At 41.9% G+C, this 21,230-nt stretch overlaps 1 protein-coding gene and 1 long non-coding RNA gene across 2 annotated transcripts in view; both read left to right on the top strand.

The window, feature by feature from the left end:
* Nucleotides 1–9,016, top strand: part of LOC144089690 (uncharacterized) — a 39,895-nt gene extending 30,879 nt beyond the window's left edge. The window contains exon 3 of the long non-coding RNA XR_013305147.1: nucleotides 8,896–9,016. This is a non-coding gene — a long non-coding RNA (uncharacterized LOC144089690). The remainder of the gene's footprint in view (nucleotides 1–8,895) is intronic.
* A 494-nt stretch (nucleotides 9,017–9,510) lies between these two features.
* bmf1 (BCL2 modifying factor 1) lies at nucleotides 9,511–20,111 on the top strand. The gene is made up of 4 exons (XM_077621625.1): nucleotides 9,511–9,671; nucleotides 11,128–11,314; nucleotides 11,807–11,997; nucleotides 19,010–20,111. Exons 2-4 carry the CDS (start codon nucleotides 11,143–11,145, stop codon nucleotides 19,109–19,111), a joined length of 465 nt encoding a protein of 154 aa, XP_077477751.1. The 5' UTR covers nucleotides 9,511–9,671; nucleotides 11,128–11,142; the 3' UTR covers nucleotides 19,112–20,111.
* Nucleotides 20,112–21,230: the final 1,119 nt, after the last annotated feature.

The raw sequence follows: 21,230 nt of genomic DNA, 5'->3' as shown, positions 1-21,230 counted from the left end.
GTAGTAGTAGTAGTAAGAGTAGTAGTAATAGTAGTAGTAGTAGTAGTGGAAGTAGTAGTAGTGGTAGTAGTAGTGGTAATAGTAGTAGTAGTAGTGGTAGTAGTGGAAGTAGTAGTAGTGGTAGTAGTAGTGGTAATAGTAGTAGTAGTTGTTGTTGTTGTAGTTGTTGTTGTTGTTGTAGTAGTAGTTGTTGTTGTAGTAGTAGGTGTAGTTGTTGTAGTAGGTGTAGTTGTTGTAGTAGGTGTAGTAGTAGTAGTAGTTCTAGTAGTGGTAGTAGTGGTAATAGTAGTAGTAGTAAGAGTAGTAGTACTAGAGGTAGTAGTAGTAGTAGAGGTAGTAGTAGTAGTAGTAGAGGTAGTAGTAGTAGTAGTGGTAGTAGTAATAGTAGTAGTAGTAGTAGTAGTGGTAGTAGCGGTAGTAGTAGTAGTGGCGGTAGTAGTAGTGGCGGTAGTAGTAGTAGCGGTAGTAGTAGTAGTAGCGGTAGTAGTAGTAGTACTACTACCGCCATAGTAGTAGCGGTAGTAGTAGTAGTACTACTACCGCCATAGTAGTAGTGGTTAGAAGTTGTGTTATACTTTAACTAAATGAAGCTTTAGTAGTAGTAGGCAGTTGTGTTATACAGCCACCAGATGCAGCTCTAGTAGTATTGTTTAGGAGTTCTGTTATACATCATCTAGATCGAGCTGTGCTAAAGGGAAATTCATACAATGATTACCCAAAATGAATCCATATAAAAGGTGCAATGCCAGCTTTTAAGAGTCTTTTAGTTGCCCGTTATAGTGCGGAAAATACGGTCGTTCGCACCTGCCCATTATTTCTCACACGAATGCTTTTTATACATCATGCCGATTTAAAGGCTGAGCATTGATTGCTATCCGAGACAACGAGATCAATCGCCGAAAGCACTTACAACAAAGCGCAGCACGGTCATAATGAGCACCTCCTATTAAATGAACCAAAAAAATGGCCACGCATGAAAAGACGCTGTCCATTTTTTCTGCGGTGAACACTTAGAGACCATTAGCCGTAATGTAAAAAGCCGGCCATCTTTCCATGGTCAATATCAGATAAGTAGGTCGAGGCGAGTACGGCGACGGCCCTCTAAAATTCTCCCGGGCCGCCGCCGCCGCCGTTGTTTACGTCCGGTCTGATTGACGGCGCTGTTATTTTTTTCCACGGATTAGATCATCTGACTTCACGCCTGCCCGCCAGGGGGTTCACGTAACGCCGTCTCGAGGTCACCTCGCCCCCGTGACCCCGCCTGACCGAACCCAGGCGCGGTTCCGTGTATTCGTGACATATACTTTGGCACTTTCCCGCTTCCTCGTGGCGCAAGCGTAAATTTTTAATGAAATATACATTAAGGAGCATTCGCGGGCCTATACGGGACGTTTTCCTTTCCCCGCAGCTAATATTTCAGGAGCCTGAAAATCACTTCAAGACGGAATAATTGATTTTCTATCAGGCTGCTTTTCTTGAATGAATTATTCAGCGTTACGGCTGGAGATGCTCGCGACACCTTTGGAATATTCCATTACGTGTTTTGCGCCGCAACATTCCGTTTCATGTTCAGAGTTGTGGAATTTGAGAGCAACAACAAAAATGAGATATAGTCATTCCTAAGAGCAGCTGTTTGTGTGAGTTGGTTGTTCATTCGTGGCGTGGAGATGGAAGGGCGACTTTCTCTGCTGGCCTCTCGTCTACGCCGAGAAATGAGAGACGAGCCCGTCTGAGGTCACACGCTGATTACTTGTCCCCGCGCGAGGTCAAATGACACCTAAACGCTTTGTTTACACTTCTTCGACCACGTCCAGCCTCCGACCCAAGTAAAGTGAACCATTAAGTTGGCCTAAAGCTCATTAGACACAGTACGTTTGCTGCTAATAAATCTGATGTTACGCTGTCGCTAAGGTCAATCTGGCACTTAAGGTCACCAATGCTATGAATTATATACTATTTCGTGCCTTTGATGGCCTTTTTATTAGGCACAGCTGCGCAGTTGAGGAGAGCCAATAGGAATTGATTACAACTTCCATTTTGGGGAAAGCTAAAAAATATTTTTATTTATTTAATGTTTCTTAATGTTTTTACTTTTATTCCTTTTTTTATATGTTAGGATTTTCAAAGTTTTGCTATATTTTCAATTTATATTCTGATATATATATATATATATATATATATATATATATATATATATCAGAATATAAATTGAAAATATAGCAAAACTTTGAAAATCCTATATATCTTCATGATAGTTTAATTTTTGTTATTTATTTAATGTTTCTTAATGTTTTTACTTTTATTCCTTTTTTTATATGTTAGGATTTTCAAAGTTTTGCCATATTTTCAATTTATATTCTGATATATATATATATTTTTTTTCATAATAGTTTTTCATAATAGTATTCCACCAGTGCTTTGTGTTAGAAGTAAATTCAGGCATAAAGGGGTTGATTTTTTATTTTTTTACACAGCATTTGTAGTTGATAAGATTAAATATATCATGAGCAATGAATATATGTGTAATATAAGAAGCTTTTTTTAAAATATCAAGATAGAAAAGAATTTTATATGGGTTCCATTGTAGTATATTTTCAAATTGGGGGCTGCTCATGAAAACATAAGGATGTATTTTTATTTTTTTTATTTTAAGAGCTTCTGAATTTTTTTTAAAGTGTCTCTCCTTACAACTGGCTTGTGTCCTACAAGTGAACAAACAAGCGCTGGATAATTATCCATACCGGCGTTAAGTACAAATTGCACGGAGTGGCTCTTAAAAGGATTTGCAAATCAGACAAACACGAGCCTGCCAATTAGATTAAACTATCATGAGGATTAAAAGATCTGTTTTTCCCCTCTCATACTAAAATATGGAGCCTTAAGACTAACATTAAAGAAACCATTTCAATCCAAGACAAAATGACTTTTTGTGCAGTTAAAAATTGCACACTATAATTCCTATTTTCAGTTCATGCCTGGCATTTGTGTTCATAATGCAATGTATCAGTTGTGCAAACAACCTGAGGGTTAAAATACTGGTAATGCACTATTATCCCTAAATACACCTCTGAATAGCATCATGTTTTGATAGGCATAATGTTAAGTAATCAAACTTATTTCTGCCTAAATCCTAAAACATTCAAAGCTAAAAGACTCACACTCAGAGGTGGACCAGAATCTCAGAACAGATTGTGTTTGACCTGAAAGGTTTCACTGTATTTGGGGAAGGGGGGTGATTTAAGAACTAATTATAGCACCGGGAACCCATTTTTTTCTGACCAAAACAACATTTGACAACAAATACCCCTAAATTAGTGACTAACAGGTGTCAAACCTAAAACAACAGATTTTTTCAACAATTCTTTTCCCACTGTAGATCTTGGGTTAAAAAAAAACATTGTGAAGAATCCTTGTCTTTTTCCCGGCAACTGTTTATTTGCAGAATAAGATTGCTGTAGGCGGCCCGTTGAATAGTGGTTCGCGCGTTGGCCTCACAGTTCTGAGGTTGAGGGTTCAATCCCACGTTCAGATCTTACTGTGTGAAGTTTGCATGTTCTCCCCGGACTTGCGTGGGTTTTCTCCGGGTACTCCGGTTTCCTCCCCGTCCCAAAAAACATGCTTGGTAAGCTGGTTGAACACTCTAAATTTTCCCTAGCTATGAGCGCAAGTGTGAGATAGGCTCCAGCACCCCCGTGACCCTGGTCGGGATAAGTGGTAAAGAAAATGAACGATTTCTGTGCAGTAAATGGTGGCCTCCTGACACTTTGAAGTATTGCGCTCTCATGGCGAGATGACAACCCGACAGTGTTTGCTTACTGTCAAACTAACTGCACTGCAGGTTACTTGAAGAGCATGAGTCACTGTACAGTATTGAGTTTCGCCTCCTTGACAATAACAAAGGCAGGCGGTTGGCTGAGTCATATATTTGACATCCAAGTCACACCTGAGGCAGGTGACGACACCGTCAGCCCAAACGTCAGCAAACCCAGCCGTTTTTGTGGTGGTAAAAGATTAGCGCTTGTTTTTGTTGGCTGTCCTTTCAACCTGAAACAACTGAAATGAAAATATCAACGTTTGAGCCACTGGAAGCATTATGTTGTTACCATTTGTCGACTAGGATTTTTCCCTACATTTTTCTGCCCTATCAGGTGAAGCGTTTTCTTTCCGCTTCCTAGATGACAACAACGTGCGGTTAGATATGAAAAGTGTTTGGTGGCTACAACCCAAAGTTGAAAGCGGATCCATTCTAGGCCACGGCAGCGTAATTAGTAGCTGCTGAGAGATGTTATTAATGGCACTCATGATTCAAAAAGCTAGACCTCCAATACCGCCAAAGCCTTTGAAGAATTGAGTTCAGTGGTGTCCAAACTATGGTACTCGGATGTTTGGTCGCCGGACGTTTGGTCGCCGGACGTTTGGTCGCGGGACGTTTGGTCGCCGGACGTTTGGTCGCCCGGACGTTTAGTCGCCGGACGTTTGGTCGCCCGGACGTTTGGTCGCAGCACGTTTGGTCGCCGGACGTTTGGTCGCCCGGACGTTTGGTCGCCCGTACGTTTGGTCGCCGGACGTTTGGTCGCCGGACGTTTGACAACATGACAGAGAGTTTACTGTTGAAACAAGCTCTCAAAATTATATTCATGAGAGAGAGAGTTTAATATCTAAATATCTACTGTTGAAACCAGCTCTCAAAATTATATTCACCCGGGCGACCAAACGTCCGGCGACCAAACGTCCAGGCAACCAAACGTCCGGGCGACCAAACGTCCGGCGACCAAACGTCCGGTCACGCCAAGCTATGGCCAGTTTTTATTGGCCCGCAGCAAATCATAAGTACGGCCTGCACAAGAAGCTTAATAAACGGTTCAGAAAATGAATGAATTAGTAAATATTTCACAATTATTTTGTTGCTGTAGCCATGAACCCATTCACTGTGATGACACCAGTAGATGTCCAATCCAATTTGATTGGATACGTTTAGAAACCATTTTTTTCTGATTCCAATTATTTATTTAACAAATAAGAGTTATCATTTGTCATCATCATTTAATTCTTTTTGAAAGCGGCCCTCAGAAAAAAAAAGTTTGAGCATCCTTGATCTCGTTAATGAAGCTTCAAACAAATAGATTTTATTACAGCTGCCGGTTATGATGGTAATCAGCTTTTTATGAATTGTTTAAGTGATTAAATATTAAGCTATTTGTTACTTTTATTTGATCTTCTCTGTAGTCTAACCTCTGGCGATATCATGTTGAAAGCGCGTTGAAAATCCCACAGAACACCGTATCACCATTTCAAAGTCTACAAGGGCCAGCGTGACGTTCGGAAAGTTCTTTGGATCCAAGTTTTCGCGCGACCCGTCTGCGAGGCTTTGGACGCCGTTGCGCTCTTCAGAGGGCGACGTAGAGTCGCGTCCGCAGCTGTGAGGACATGCCCGCCTTGAGGCTACGTGGCTTAAATGTCCCTGAGCAGATTAAACAGCCCGGCTTTGTTAAGTGGTCAATTGCGCGAACTCTAAATGCAAGTCTGTGCATGTTGCCGGCCGGACCCATTGTGTTGTTGATTATCCTCATAGCCCAAAATGAGTGAGCAACCTTGCTAAATACAATCAATACTCATTAAGGGCAGTAAAAGGCGCACCTCAGGGGTTAATTTACTGAATTCGATAGATTGGAGCCACAAGCCGCAGTCCTTTTCTTTGGACAATGAACCCCAAAAATGCAAATAACAGTGTTAATCCTATTTGGCTGTTTGCCAGAAAATTGGAGTGACGTCAGTCTTTGTCCACTGCGTCCTTTTCCGTTTTGTGTCATTACTGTGGCAACTAGCGTTTAGTTCTTTTTTCAATAAATTAGATCGTTTTGGGGGGGAAATGGTTAATATGTTAGGTTAGGTTAGAACTTTGTCATCTCGTATTCGGGAAATTTCTTGGTTGCAGTAGCAAGACAGACACAAGACACACAAGACATTGTAGAACTAGTTAAAAAAATGGAGCCACACACAGGAAGTCCACAAGGTGGGGACCTCCTGCAGACTGGGACTGAGGTTACCGTACAGTCCCTCAGGAATCTGGAGGTTTTAAAGATCATCTTCCTTGCCTATAATGAAATGTGGCCAAGGAATTTGTTTCTTTTTTTTTTTTAGAGGTAAACTACACGAAAACATACCAGCGTTAGATGGTTGGCATGAAGGCTAGCTGCAGTAGTTAACAAGGAAACGGGAACCAAAACAACAAGGCTTTAGTTGGCGTTGCCAAAAGTCCACCAGTAAAATAAATCCAGTTTTAATTGCAGATGATAAATCCTTAGTTATTCATCACCATGATTGCTTGTAAATTTGAGGGTCGTAAATGTAAGATATATTGCATTGAGTAGATTCGATGTTAATGGGGCTCAAGATGCTTCTCTTTCTCTGAGTAACAATGTTATGTTGCTTCAGCCTCCGGTTTGAACTATGTAAAAATCTTTTGTTCTTTGGGAATGACTTCCTCCTCTTACCCACTTTCAATTTCGTATTCTAACACACCGCATGAGAAACACAACAATTATGATCTTTTTCCACTGAGTCACATGCCCTCTGCCTTTACGTCATTGTTTTTTAAGACCGCTGATCCACAATGTTGCATCAATTATTTTTTGGGGACAGTTTTAAAAGTTAAAAGTCTGTGTAAGTCTTGATAGTTTATTTTTGAACACTCATCAAAACTCTATCATTTAATTACTGTGTAAAATTGTGTGATAGTGGGACTTCAAACCCCAGAAGGCTACTTGAAAGGAGGTCATTCGGCCATACGAGGACACATAATGGCTGCCTAGTCTTCTCAATTACAAGGCTCAGATCAGGTGGCCTTGCTTCATTTGGAGACTATGCTCTTGTACTTCACGATTTAAGAGGGAAAAAAACTTCCTAGGCCTTTCTACTCCAATCTGCTTTTTTCGCTGGTGGGCAAGCTAAAGTAAACTCCAGTTTACTCAGCAACCACTCCAGATTGTTTCCAAATACGAGATATAAACACAGTATGTTGCACACAACCGTTGCATGTCAAAGTCTTAAAGTTGCAGCAGTTAATAGGCTTAAAACAACAGATCACATTGATGACACAATAACAAACATAATCTCTTAAGAGGTTTAACATTTATGCTTACTGTATATGGATCTTCGAGTCATTGTGTACAAACATTGAAATAAAGATTAGGATGTGGATGCTGATCTGGTTTCGCTAATCTTTGCAATGCAGTATGCTTGGAATTTCAGAAAAATGCATCAAAAGTAATGAATGGCAAGGTGTTTTTTTTCGTTCGTCATTTGACGAGTAATGGTGGAAACTAGAGATGTCCCAGATGCAATCATCTGATTGGATATCAGGCCCAATCACGACATTTATAGAGGATTGGAATTGGGTAGTAAAAAAAAGCATTCATTTATTTTGAAGTACGTATTAACTCATTGGCTGTGATTGACAGTGATAGTCCAATCTACTTTTAATGGGAGGATTTGCAGCAATCAAACTGGTCAAACTGGATTAGATGTCTATCACCACCCTGGGAATGAAACATGATCCCTCAAAGGACATCTTTTACACTTGGAATGGTTTTAATGTCTCAAACAAGAAAATAATCCTGAACACATACAGTATTATACTTCATATTTGTACTTACACTAATGAAGCAAACAACAAAGAGAAAATGTCCAGCGGCAATATTTAAAAAAAATCAAGAAAAGAGCTCAATTTTTCACATTGGACATGTTTTTTTAATGAAGTTTATTTAATAAAAATGTAATTTGATCGCAACTGATTTGCATAAAAAATGTCTTTGCTACTAGGATAGCTTTGTTCAAATTGGAAGGGGGCATTTGGATGTGCTATTTTTCCCTCCTTGATATATTTCTTTGGTATTGGATCGGCAAAATCAGGCTACTCAACTCGCGTGCAAAAATATGCGATCGGGATATCCCTAGCGTAAACCCCCTCTTTGTTATCAGGTCACCGCTGCGGCGCCATCTCCGCCATCGGGTCAGTGTGCCACAGCGTCTCATCTAACGAGACTAGGAATCAGGATGCGGACGCCGCGGTTGTCATAGAGCTTGTCCCCTTACCGGCGAATGAAATCACCTCTTTTCAGTTTCCGGGCAGGATTCTCGCTTTTGTTTTGGATGGGGAAACGGTGCACGTGTTTGACGCACGTGCCCTGGTACTGTAAATATCAGGAGGGAGAATAGGCTTTTGAGGTTACGGGGGGAAGTAGGGCGTGTGATTGTGCAGCCACGCGTGTTCGTGCCTATGTACGTGAGCGCGCGTTGGCATGCGCGAGCGTCGCTGTTGAGAAACAACTCTCTGATGTAACATAAACTGATGGCTGCTCGCTCGCTCCCGGGCGTCCACGTTAGGCTGTTTGGGAGATGCGACCCACCATTCAAAACACATGTCAAAAATCATGTTGGCGTGGTCCCAGCTATTTATTATTAAGTAATATGTGATAGTGGATTTCAATGTTTTCCACGAGCTCGAAACGCATCAAGTTTGTCTATTTATATAATGTTAAGAGGTACAAGGAGTTCATTTATATTCATTATTAATGGCAGCTACGTTGAATGCCTTTCTAGTTGCCTTACGGCCGAAGGCTAAAGCAAAGAGTCAAATGACTGATGAATTAATGAAGTTTGTTTTCTTATTATTTGTATACCAACGACAATGTAGAGCAGTTTTATTATTTTCTTTGGTCTAGACGGCAGATAAAAATTAAATATTATTGTATGTGGCAATGTAACCATTTTTACAGGCACACTTGCTCGTGAGTAAAAATGATTGTATAATTGTAAAAACTGAATCGCAGTTGACCGTTGTTTGTATTATGTCACATTTTATCCACTCATTGACTGCCTTCCCTGTCCCAACAGATTGGACATCTATCGCTCCCAATGGCACTAAATGATGTACAGTCAAAGACAGTCATCCTGGTTTGAATGTGTCATTTTCAATGGCTCAAAATGGGTTAATTTTCCAGAAACAGAAGGTAAGCCATTGCTTTTTTGCCAATTTTAGTCATCCATAATGATACGTATTCAATATGCAGTTTACTCTGAATTATGTATAAATGTGATTCTATCCTTCCTTGTATTGGGGCACTGTGGCAATTTTATTAGATCCCTTTGATTTGTTAATAATTCTAACAAAACAAAAGAAAGTGATAGTGAATATTTTATGGATGCGGCAATGTCAGGATTTCTACAGGCACACTCGCTGTGTACACTAAAGTAGTAGAAGCGTGCAAGAGCTCGCGTGAGAGTGGGAATTTCCCGTCCACGTGTCCGAATACGCGACGGCAGGGGCGGGATCACAACAAAGTCGACGATTGGTTACGGCGAAAGACTCTTAAAGGGCAAGGTGCACTCCCCGCCCGCGGCCGCTGTAGTTGTCCGACAAAAATACCTGCGCCTTTAAGAGACACTATTTACCAAGTTGCCTAGCCACGCCCCGGTGGCGGAGTTAGTTTTGGAGCTGACGTCGGCGAAATGAAATCGGCTTGTAGCCGTTTTCCCCACAGAATGGAACTTGCCGTGGCGGAGATACGGGCTAAACTTGGCTGATCTGGCAGGATATTTACGTCCGATCGTCTTTTTCTTTTTTCATTTGCGAGCTGAAGTGCACATAAACAACAAGGACTGTGTAACTGGTAGGTTCCTGTTTGGCGCTTATCTATTTCGGACCGGCGAACCGGCATTTATGTTATTAACACAAAAAATGCTTCTACATTTATCTGATCGAATTAAATTTACATGTCATGTCACGCCGAAGATGAAACTAAGATCACAATGTGTGGCGATGGCGTTTCAGTGGAATTAAAAGGCAATAATGTGTAAATATAGAGTATTTTACTCTTATTTATTGCAGTAACATTACCACAGTATTGAACGATTTAGTTATAACACGATTATATTGGTACGATAAATCAGTCACGTGTTTTGTTTGTTACAACATGTGTTTAAAATGTTGGCCTTAATTACTGGGCTCAGTTTTTAAAAAAAATATATAATTTAAGTGTGATCATTATTTCTTTGTCATTGTACGTAGACGTAGAGTGCAAATAGATGGAAAAGATTATGCCGTAGCTCAGTTTACATGTCAATTTAAAATCAGTTTCATATTATTTCGTCTTATATGCGTCCTTTCAGAGCATAAATAAAGTCAACAACCCCCATCTTCTTCTATTGGTTGTATTGCATGTTACGGCAGGGGGAGCCATGACACAAATACTGCGTGCAAAGAGCAACTCAGGTTATCTGCAGTGTTTTTTTTCTTCTTTTCTTTCTTTTTTTCTGGCTCATCCCAGTTCTCTCCTCCTTACCGTGTGTTTGTATAAAGAAAGCATGGAGTGGTTTTACTCAAAGTGCTGATTGCGAAGGTACACACAGTATGCCGTAATGTACTGTATATCATAAGGTCGAGCACATGATCTGCTTGTGTGGGGTGAAGAAATGAAAACTTCATGTCAGAGAGTTGGCCAGTTGACAGCCCAAAGTAGGGAGAGAGATTGAACATTTTCCACCAAGACTGTCATTACTCTTTTTCTGTGAGCCCTAATTTGGTGGTGTGGTAGTAGTGTAACCCTGTATTACAACTCCATGTCGGCTAGGGGATTAGTTGGTGAAGCAACTTGTATTTCAACCGTATTTTGATAACTCTTTGACTCCCTCACTGACTTCGAGGTGAGCGTAATAAATCAACGTCACTGGAGAATCGCACCTTTTTGCCTCTTGGCCGCAGAGTTGCAAGATTGTTATTTCAAAGCGTAGATGTGTTGTATTCAACGTACACTTGAAACTAACTTCGTTACCTTCTGTGTTGCAAGTTACGCTCGGGTCACCGTGGACTGACATAAATCTCGATTTCATTTACCTCAGAAGCCAATTTTTGACCGCGGTGAACTATGCGGTTGAAACAGTGAAGGGAACAAAACTATTATCCTTCCAAGGAGAGAGGCCAGCTTGTCCATAGTGGTTTTATTGATCAGAGCACACACGTGGGTTGTCTATTCTACTAATGAGGGCTTCAGAAAGGCATCAGTCATCGTCAGCAAATTATTGATCCATCTCATATTTTCCTCTTTCCCCCCCCACTTAATGTTTCAGCGTGCAGCAACCCGCATGGAGGATGAGGAAGATGATGTGTTCGAGCCAGATCCTCACTTCTGGCGTAGCACCTTCAAGGAGATAAAGTGCGAGGAGCGGGCGACGCAAACACCCGGCCCCGTCCTGGCATCGGCCAACGGCATGCTGCCCTGTGGAATCGCGGAAGAGCCAAGACCACTCTTCTACGGTGAGACGAAAGTCATGGCGAAGGTTGTAAAACTCAAACGTGAGAAACCATGGCGCCGATGAGACCCGCGGCGCCCGATAGTCGCGATCGCGGCCTTCTTTTATGGCGCGCGTGGAGTGTACCCAGCTGCTTTGCTATTCAAAAGGCGCCAGGTTGCCATTGTGACTGAGCAGACACCACAGGGATGATTAACTGATTATCGGTGACAGTAAAGTTTCGATGGCGCCATATACCTCGCGCGTAATCATTGCCGGGTTGCGGCGTAGCGACGATAGATACCCAACTCGCACGACGTGAGGCGAGTGTGACTTTTGACACAGTGGAATTACTCACTGTGATTGGCTCAGGAGAAAGTAGTGCAGCGGAGAAAGTTTCATTTGAAGGCCAGTAGAAACTGCCTTCTCCCGCAGTGCTCGGCCGCTAGGTCATCGTTGAAAAAGCCATCGGGTATCGCTGTTAAATGATACTAATGGCCGGTCTACTTTTCAACAGGTAACGCAGGTTTTCGATTGCACTTTCCGGCCCATTTTGAGCTCGCCGGGGGTCAGGAAGAAAGACGGGAGGAAAGCCAAGACGCAATGGAGCGGCAACACCGGCGGCCAGTGGCACGCAGTATCGAGGCCTGCATTGGTCAGAAGCTCCAGCTGATTGGAGACCAGTTTCATCGGGAACAGTTACAGCTGGTGAGGAGGAAATGACACAAACACTAATAACACTGGTTCTAGCGGTGACATTTCAATCTCAATTTAGGAGTAAAAGATCCAAATACAAATACAGTGGTATACCTCTACTTACGAAATTAATTGGTTTTGCAAGTTGATTTTTTTGGTAAATAGATGGCTGCTTTAGCGAGAAGCAATACAATTCAAGCCCTTACGTTGACATTGTTAGATAATTATTTTCACACAACACTTAATCTTATGTGTCACCGTCTCACTTGCACTTTGTCTGTATTACTTTAACACACTAAATACACGGACGGGGATCATATCTTAAGGGTAGCCAATGTGATTAGATTAGATTAGATTAGAAAACTTTATTCATCCCGGGGAAATTTCATTGTCGCAGTAGCAAGAGGGTGAGAATACAGACACAGGGAAAGACATTTTAGACGTAAATAAATAGGTAATAAATAAGTTAACAAATACATATATAAATAAATATGTAAATACATATATAAATACATATATAAATAAATATATAAATAAACTTACCATACAGCTTACCCGCTGTTACTGTATCATCCAAACAACCATTATTAATGTAATTAGATATAATAACACCTGATTAATTACATCATGGTATTGACGATTATCATTCATGCCAACTCGAGCAACACTTAGTGCATCACACTAGCAACATCCATTCTTTCTTTAGTATGTTTTTAAATTGCCCATCTATTACACACACACATAGTGTAAATATCCGCACTCTCTTGAAGTCCAGCAAAGACTTCCAGTATATCGGGTCAAAAGTTGTTTGACTTTTATTTTGTTAGCTCCATATTTGTTTTAGAGACGCTGCGTGTGTATGTTCCCCTTCCTTCCCAAGCTAAAGACAAGCTGGAGCGGGCAGCCCTTCCCCCACCTCGCCAGGCCCTCCCCTGCCTCCTCTTCCTGTTTATTACTCTCCGCTCGTCTGTTTTTTTTTCTTCTGCAGGCTGTGAAGTAGGCAAATAGCATAAAGCAGGGGTGTCAAACATGCGGCCCGCGGGTGTTGCTCGGCCTGACGTACAGAATTAAATGCTTTAATTTTTTTTCGACCAGGGCGCCGCAAAAACACGTTTGCGAGTTGTCTAATCTTTTGCGTGCACTACTGCACTTTGCTCAATTTCCGATCCGCAATCAGATTCGTTCATCCGCCCCCTGCCGTCAAAACTGCGCCTTCAATGAGAGCCAATGAGTTCATAAGAAACCTTAAAATGCGATCTAGTTTCATTAATCCCGCATAACAAATTGAGTTTGACACGGCTGGCATAAAGGAGGTTTGGCCTTAGAACTTCTGTACTGTGGTCAGGGTGACACTGTCCACTAAGTCACCGCGTCGCACAGCATCACTTTTCTGTTTTTTGTGCGGCGGGTTGTAAAAAAAAAGTCTGACACCGTGTGACGCAAGTCTTTTGAGATTTCTTTTGCAAAGTATAAGTGTCCTGTTGCACAACTGCTTCAAGGTATATTTTAAGTCACAAATAAAGCAGAAGTGGCTGGAGTGTGTAAACATGTAACCTGAAGCTGAACGCGTGAGTCCGAGGGGAGCAGCTGCGGTTCCAGGGAGTCTCCAGTCAGCCCCTTTACTGGGCGAGGAGTGGTCAGCCGAGAAACCATAATAAGACGTCTACACACATGTGGGTTAGGGAGTAAGGGGTGGGGGATGCTCGCGGGGAATACAGTAACAGTCAATGAGGTCGTGGGGTGGGGGAATTAACCTCAAATGACAAAGCAGAGAAAGGCTCCAATGCATGCTAGGAAAATGGGCACCAAATCTGAAACATTATCTTTACCCACTACCAAATATGATTTTTGACATTTTCTATCAACCGATTTATGATTGCTCACATATGGCCCTTGATGTATATCAAATTTCCAGATTTCCCCCTTTTAAATAAATAATTGTAATTTTTTCATCTTTTTTTTCTGTGCTTTTAGTTGAAAAATCATTTTGTAAAATCTAAAAATATATAAAAAAGCTAAAATAAACATTGTTTTAAATATATAAAAAACTTAATATTCAGGGCTTTTAATCCAGTTCTTTTAATTCATTTATAAAAAAAAATATCTAAATATTATATCTAAAATGGTCCGGCCCACGTGAAATCAAGTTGACGTTAAAGCGGCCCGCGAACCAACCCGAGTCTGACACCCCTGGTTTAGATGCTCCACCCAATCCTCGATCAATCTTGACCCCGCTATTCAAAGTATAATTGTGAGACGAGAAATTCTGATCTGATTTTCTCACACACCAATCAATTTGCTCGACAAAGAGTGACTTACGGCAACAGTGACACACAGATCTTACGCCAGGATTATTGCGGTGCAGTCGCCCGACAAAGGTTGAGCAGAGGAAGTGGCTTGTGTTCCCCTCACCAGTCTGGTAAACAGCAGCGAGCGCAGGTGAGGTCATATCCTGAAGGAGAGGAATGACAAGGCCGTGCGGCGGTAAAGTAAGCAGAATAGGGAAATTGGAGTAATTAGAATGGAGAACCGCGCACAGAACCGACACTCTGCATACGTGTGTGTGTGGTTTTGAGCGGGTGCAGCCTCAGTAATTGCTTTTCCAACTCTGCGTTGCGGTTGTGCAATTAGTTTGATTGAGCTCGCACGTGCTCATACATGAACGCAAGTTGTTTATCAGATTTTTGCCATTTCTCACTTCCCTCGATCACACAACGTGTCACTGGCGCTACGTCGCCAAATGCTGTTTTTTGGCAAAAAAAATGTAACAATTTCAATCTCGTCATTTTACAACTTTGTTCTCCTATTATTACTTCAATGTCTTAATATCATGGCAAAAGGAGATTTGTTTAGATACGTCGTGAAACGTCTCAGCCCCTGAAACGGAACAACGTAATGCAAAAATTAAGCAACAGAGCAGTTTTAATTGTGTCTCCGCATGCGACGCCAAAAGTACTTTTTTTGCAGATATGTCGCCACACATCATAAAGATAAATAACACAATGACTTTAATCGTGTCATATTACGCTTCCAGTCCTTTAAAATTACAATGTATGACTTCAATCTCAATATTTACTTTAATCTTCGTATATTTTGACCATTCTTGAACTCCCATTTTTTTCTTTCCTTGTTGACTGGATGTTGAGATGACATATCTGATTGGCCGATTCCTCACCGGGCTGAAATCTTTGGTTGTCTTTCCCCCGGCTCAAAAACTCAACCATCAAACTGCCGACGTGTCTCGGCGCCCTTCGCCAGACCGCCTATCGCGCTTTCCCCGTGGCATTACTTTGACTTGGCGTGAAAACCCAGAAGAAACACGACCGCTCTGAACGCAGCATTAGCCTTCCGCCATTTTCCATTCCTGTCAGCGGGCGATTGCAGTTATTCAGCTCAGACACTTGTCCCTGAGCATTCCAAGCGCCGGGACCGCCATCTGCTTGATGGATCGGGCCTGCCTGGCGGCCGCCGGGGTCCTCCGTGGGAGCTGGTGGGCCCCCTTGGCAAAAGCAGGGATTAGGTAGCGAAGGAGCGCCGGAGGATGCTGACAGATAAATTGCTCTTCTGTCAGATGGGGCCAGAGGGGACACCGAGGTCCCCAGAGGATTGCCCACATTAGCCGCCCGGCCATTTGAGACGCAGTGATAATGACAGTCACAATGGCAGGAAGACGGCTACAGCTTGCGCGGGGCAAGGAGCGGAGTTGGGTTTCGGCCCAATGTTGTTTTGTTTTTTTGGTTTTTTTTTAACCTCGGCGATGACTCCGGGTGCTTTCGATAGGAGGTGTTGAAAGCGGGCTCGAATATTGCCTCGGAGTGTGCGTGCCGTGCATGTGACATTATCTCTGCTGCCTCAGCACTTTGCAAAAGGGAACAAATACAAAGGTGGCTCAGAGAAGTACTTGCAGGGATTTTTTTTTTTGCGCCCGTAGTTGTCCGCTGACGTTCCAACGTCATCGGGTTTGTTTTTCTTCGCCTACTCTCGGATGAGGTTTTTTTCGCTCTCGCTCGGAGGCGGAGCCAGCTCGGTCGCAAAGATAAGGGCCCGATCGGAGGCCCGCGCGGGACGCCGATAAAGCGGATCGGCCCGGCGTTGGAGTGACGACGCCGAGCATCTGGCTAAACTCCGCTCCGCTGTTGCCGGCTAAATTTAGCGCCTGGTTTTGACAGTTGTTGGCATGAGTTATTTCTACATTATGACAGGCCTCCTCGCTTTTTTTTTTCTGCCTCAGTGTCATTCTCCCTTCTCGATGGAGTTCAGGACAAAAGGTCATTGCCGAGAGAACGGTCTGTTTCTGTTTATAAAGATGAATTTCTACTCATCTTTCTTGTCGTAAACATACTTGAGCAGTATGATAAAGACCTCTGCTTTGACTCTTCCATATCATAACACCATAGTACACGTTCTTTATCAGAATTATGGGATGGGAGGGTTCTTTTTTTTTACACTAGTGCATCGGGAACAAATATTTTCAAGAAAGATCTCATTGCTAATCGTCTATTCAGGTATCGTGTGTTTATGCCAATCCCAATGTCATGACTTTTGTTTAATTCTGTGGTGAAATCAAAAACACTGTTTTAATGAGTTTGTTCTGATGTGTCAAATTGACCTCATTAACTGAAGTATTTCTCAAAATACAAAACGTCATGCAAAACTAAAATGTAACTCTTCCAGAATTCCCAATTTTATTTTTTAGCCCCTAAAAACAGGCCTGTAGTAGTTGGGCATAGATAGAAAGATCCTATCTGTTAGTTGGCCAAGCTTACGCAATACTTTGAACATGTTTATCACACAATTATAACTAATAGAGACACTCTGAGCTTTTACCTAAACGCCATTTCTTGGATTTGCTCGCGGGCTTTGGACGCCATCCAAGCAAATGTCACGTGAATCACCTCCCTTTCATAAACAATACCCAAGTTTTGAGAGAAACTATTCTCTTGGAAAGAATGTTTTGAGCACCTCCAGCTTGCATGGCAAACCAAGAGGTATCATTATGCATATGTATTTCATTTTTGTTTAACACTCCACGATAAGGCATTGCATACAAAGCTAGTTTTTTCATTAGCTTCTGACAAATGTTTATTTCTCTACAATAGTTATGTCGATGGTAGTTTAATCATCACATCGATAATAGTTTTATCACCATATTGTGAAATGATCGTTATCGTGAGCCTTGGATTGCCAATAATCCACTTTGTTCAGATTCCAAAATATATTTTATCTAATCGAAAAGGAATGGACTTCTCAAGAATTTCTTAAATTATTTGATTTTATGTTCAAACAATAATAATGGATTGGATTGGATTGGATAACGTTATTCATCCCGTATTTGGGAAATTTCATTGTGACAGTAGCAAGAAGGGGAATGCAGATAGAGAAAAAAAAACATAGTTACAAGCGAGACAGTACAGTCGCAAAGGCCGCAGAACAACAAAGCAAAAGCACAAAGTACAAAGCAAAGTAAATGGGATCATTAAGAATCACCAAATCAAATCATTAAGACAGAAAAGCAGCAAAAACACAAAACGAACAAGAGTATATCTACACTTTGCAAACAAATGCTTACATGTTGTCGTATCAAACGCTAATCAGTTTACGAAAAACGCTGTCCTTCGCCTATTACTGAACTCCAGGTGAATAATTCCAGAATCTTCCAAGTTTTCATTAGCAATACCGGGCGGGACTTGTGCCCAGAAGTTCAATTACACTTGGCGAATATCCCAGGCTTTTAAAAAGCACAAAAAAAACCTTTCCAATCTGAAACGGCCTTGGCATTATCGAGCGTGTCTGCCTTTCGTCCAAAGATGAGCGAGCTACTGTAACTGTGGTGCTGCGTGCTGAGACATCTTTCCCAGAGGCTCCCTGCCTCTCATCAAGAACTCCCTAATCCCATTTGGTGCAATTATCTTATCTGGGCTTCTCAATGACTGAGATAGTATTATCCCGCTAATCACACGTGCAGTCCAATTGGCTGGCAAATCCCAAGTCTCCTCCTCCTGAAATCCTGCTGCTGGGCTTTGCCAGAAAGATTACAAACGTACGCGCGCATTTTACAGTACGATTGGGAATACCCGCTGGAAAATGGAAGCAGGGCTGCATTTCGGTTAGCCTTTTGAATTGCTTGGTTCAGTTATGTTTGGGTACCAAAGGGCAGATGAGAAAATACTTTAAATGCTGTCCTTTTAAAAATATATATATAAACAGTAGAGCTTGTGTAAATAAATAACATTGATATTTGAAAAAGACATTCTGGGTTTTATACATAAATAAACAGCTGTAACAATAATAGTTAGTTAGCTCCGTCCACTCTTGCTTGTTTTGTGTTTTTGCTGCTTTTCTGTCTTAATGATTTGATTTGGTGATTCTCAATGATCCCATTTACTTTGTACTTTGTGCTTTTGCTTTGTTGTTCTGTCTAATCACCCTTTTGCTACTGCCACAATGAAATTTGCCAAATACGGGATGAATAAAGTTATCCAATCCAATCCAATAATATGTTAAAATTATGAGTAGACAAGCAAACGATAAGCTTTGAATCCTCAACAGCTGAATTCTCAAATGTAACTATCAAAGTTACTTTTTTTAATAGAGATTAGCATACATTAGCATGCATCGGACAAACACGAACGTGCAAATCTGATAATCAGCAGTATCAGCACCCAACAAGGCTATTTTTGGCGTATTGGATTTGGTCACAAGATCAGATCTGATCCAGTCATCCCAAGTTTTCAGTACCATGGTGTTTTTCGCCTGCTTTAAATCAAACCACAAGTCAAATATGTCAAAACCGATAGGGTTCAATAAATTCCACGTGAACAGTTACAGCCTTAATTCCCAATTAAACCCAAAGCAAAGCTCATCTCAAGCTAAAGAAAACCACCTTGAAAATATTGTCTTTTCGGCATATGCTTTCTATTTTTAACCTCCGTTGCATTTTACTGATGGCAAGCGTGCCTATTTACGACCCGGCGGTTTTTGATCAATGCGTCTCACCAACGTGACTCTCCGTTTGTCGTCACAGTATCATCGAAACCAAAGGATCCGAGGCCCGCTGTGGTGGCGACTGGCCACGGCCGTGCTGGACCTGCTCTTTGACGCGGGATTCTTGGCAAGACGGAGGTGAGACGCTCTTCCCCCTCGCGTCTGTCTTTCATCTCCTCCAAGAAGTGGACTCCCGACGGCACTGTCAAATCGAACACGGGTCTGATTACGGGGGAGTAGTTAAGACGCGAAAGGGTTTCACGAGGTCACCGCGGGACGGAGACGAGCAACTTTTTTTCTACGAAGGGGGTTTTCCTTTCCAGAAGATGCCACGATGCCCAGAGATTCCTCTACACGACAATTTTCATATTTTGCTAGAAGTGCGGTGTCGTAGTTTTGTACAGTACATTAGTTCAATTTTTTGCACTTCACAATGTATCCATTTTCGATGACCTCCACAAACCCTACGAATGCCTTATTCAATGTTTTCTGCCACGAAGAGTATTGAAAGAATTTTACGCGATGGTTAGAAAACAAGAGGAAATGTGGTGTGTTTTTTTTTCTATTTTAACTTTGTGACATTTTTATATGTAACCACATTATTGATGATTTCCAAAGAGGCAACTTCTGAAAAAAAAAACGCGTTTTGCACCTCACTTAATGGTTACATTTATCTTCTAAATATGTTTTCTGCTTTTCCATTTTCTATCCTAATCATTCATTTACCGTAATGTCATTTTTAGTTTCCCAGACTGTTTCTGTACATGAATTGTCATCTCACACATTTGGGCAGACTTTTCAGAACTGAATTTGGCGGATTTGTCATACAAACAGATCTTTTTAGACTATAACAATTGTAAACTGATCAAGATTTGAACATTTTATGGATAAAAGTATTGGCACATAACTGTTTAATTCTTGACGGCTTCCGGCTAGACTTCTAAAGTTCCCCTTGAATCTTAGTTGTCATTTTAGCAAGACATTGCTTGATACAATTCTACGCTTCCAAATTCACAAGCCACTTAGGAAAAAACGCTCTTTTTTGCTCTTTTCCAAGGTCAGCAACCCCTCAATTGCCTTAAAAAACATTTCCAAAACTTTCAAAAGTATTCCTTGAAAGTTTTGGAGCTTTTGAGACTCGCATCTTTTCTCTTTCCCTCTACATTTGGTACATATAGTCTTTATGTCCTAATACTTTTGTCCATACTAGCCATCTGCTGTATTCCTGTCCAACGTGTTCTAAAGATTATTTTATGGAAAGTGCACTAAATGACAACTTCTGTCAAGCCAGTCCCAGTTTCCAATCAGGGCAGCAGATAATTTTCCATCCTGGGTTTTGTCTTCCTTCTGGCCGTGTTTTTTACAGACCTCCATGCCCTTCAAGTGGAGCTGTGGATCCACTGTTTTTGCACTAGCACACCCTTTAAGACTGCCACTTGTTAGCGAACCAAGCCCCGTCCGTCTCATATGAAGGTTTTCACTCAGTTTTATTTCCCCAACGCCCCATTTTTCGATCAGTGTTGCGAACCGCCAGTCACCGTTTGGCATCCAGACACGGAAAGGTTGATTTGGTTTTCCACGCCTGACGATTGGCGGCTGAAACCCAATCCACTCAGGCGACTCTCACGGGATTTACACGTTGCTTTGTATTCTGAGGGCCAAGCCTCGCATTGTTTTTGGTACTCAGATCCAGATGTTTAAATTCAGCACCACCATTCACTATAGTTGTTATTGTTACTTCTGTCTTGAGGACACTGTCAAAGATTTATGTTGTTCATTTTTTTTCCCCTCACTGATGAACACAGTCCAACTTTTGGACCCAGGGAGCATTGAACGTATCAGGGTCTGTAATTACTCGCTCCGAACAATGTGTCAAGTTGATCACTGCGTCTCACCATTGGATTTTTTTCTCTCTTTTTTAATCAGCGTATCTCAGGGACAAGGCTTTGTGGGGCACTAGCGACCTTGAGAATCAGGCCGAGGTCCGATTATAAGCGGTGTTGCCACATATTACGAAACCTCGTCTCTTCAGTCTTTTTTTTTTGTTCAAACAAAGGTACATTTCGACCGAGGAGTCGTCAGTCGGTGGCGACGGGGGCTACTGAGCGTGTAGTTAGGAGGCGTGTGATGTGCACTGAATGTGGTTGTAGTTTCCTGCGGATCCTCGATGCTGAGCCAGTCCCCGTAGCCCCCAAAACCCCCTACCCCGACCCCCCCCACACAACCGCACCACCCCTGGCTCTCCAAGTCTTCCTCGTACC

The sequence above is a fragment of the Stigmatopora argus genome, chromosome 15, assembly GCF_051989625.1.
Source record: "Stigmatopora argus isolate UIUO_Sarg chromosome 15, RoL_Sarg_1.0, whole genome shotgun sequence".
Lineage (NCBI taxonomy): Eukaryota > Metazoa > Chordata > Actinopteri > Syngnathiformes > Syngnathidae > Stigmatopora > Stigmatopora argus.
Note: the sequence above shows the minus strand (reverse complement) of the source record. Positions and strands in the feature narration are given on the sequence as shown.

Bases quoted from the DNA above. Each gene is read 5' to 3' on its own strand.
- bmf1 (XM_077621625.1), top strand. From the start codon at position 11,143: ATGGAGGATGAGGAAGATGATGTGTTCGAGCCAGATCCTCACTTCTGG. The intron at 11,315-11,806 runs GTGAGACGAAAG...ACTTTTCAACAG, and splicing joins GCCAAGACCACTCTTCTACG to GTAACGCAGGTTTTCGATTG. The intron at 11,998-19,009 runs GTGAGGAGGAAA...TTGTCGTCACAG, and splicing joins ATCGGGAACAGTTACAGCTG to TATCATCGAAACCAAAGGAT.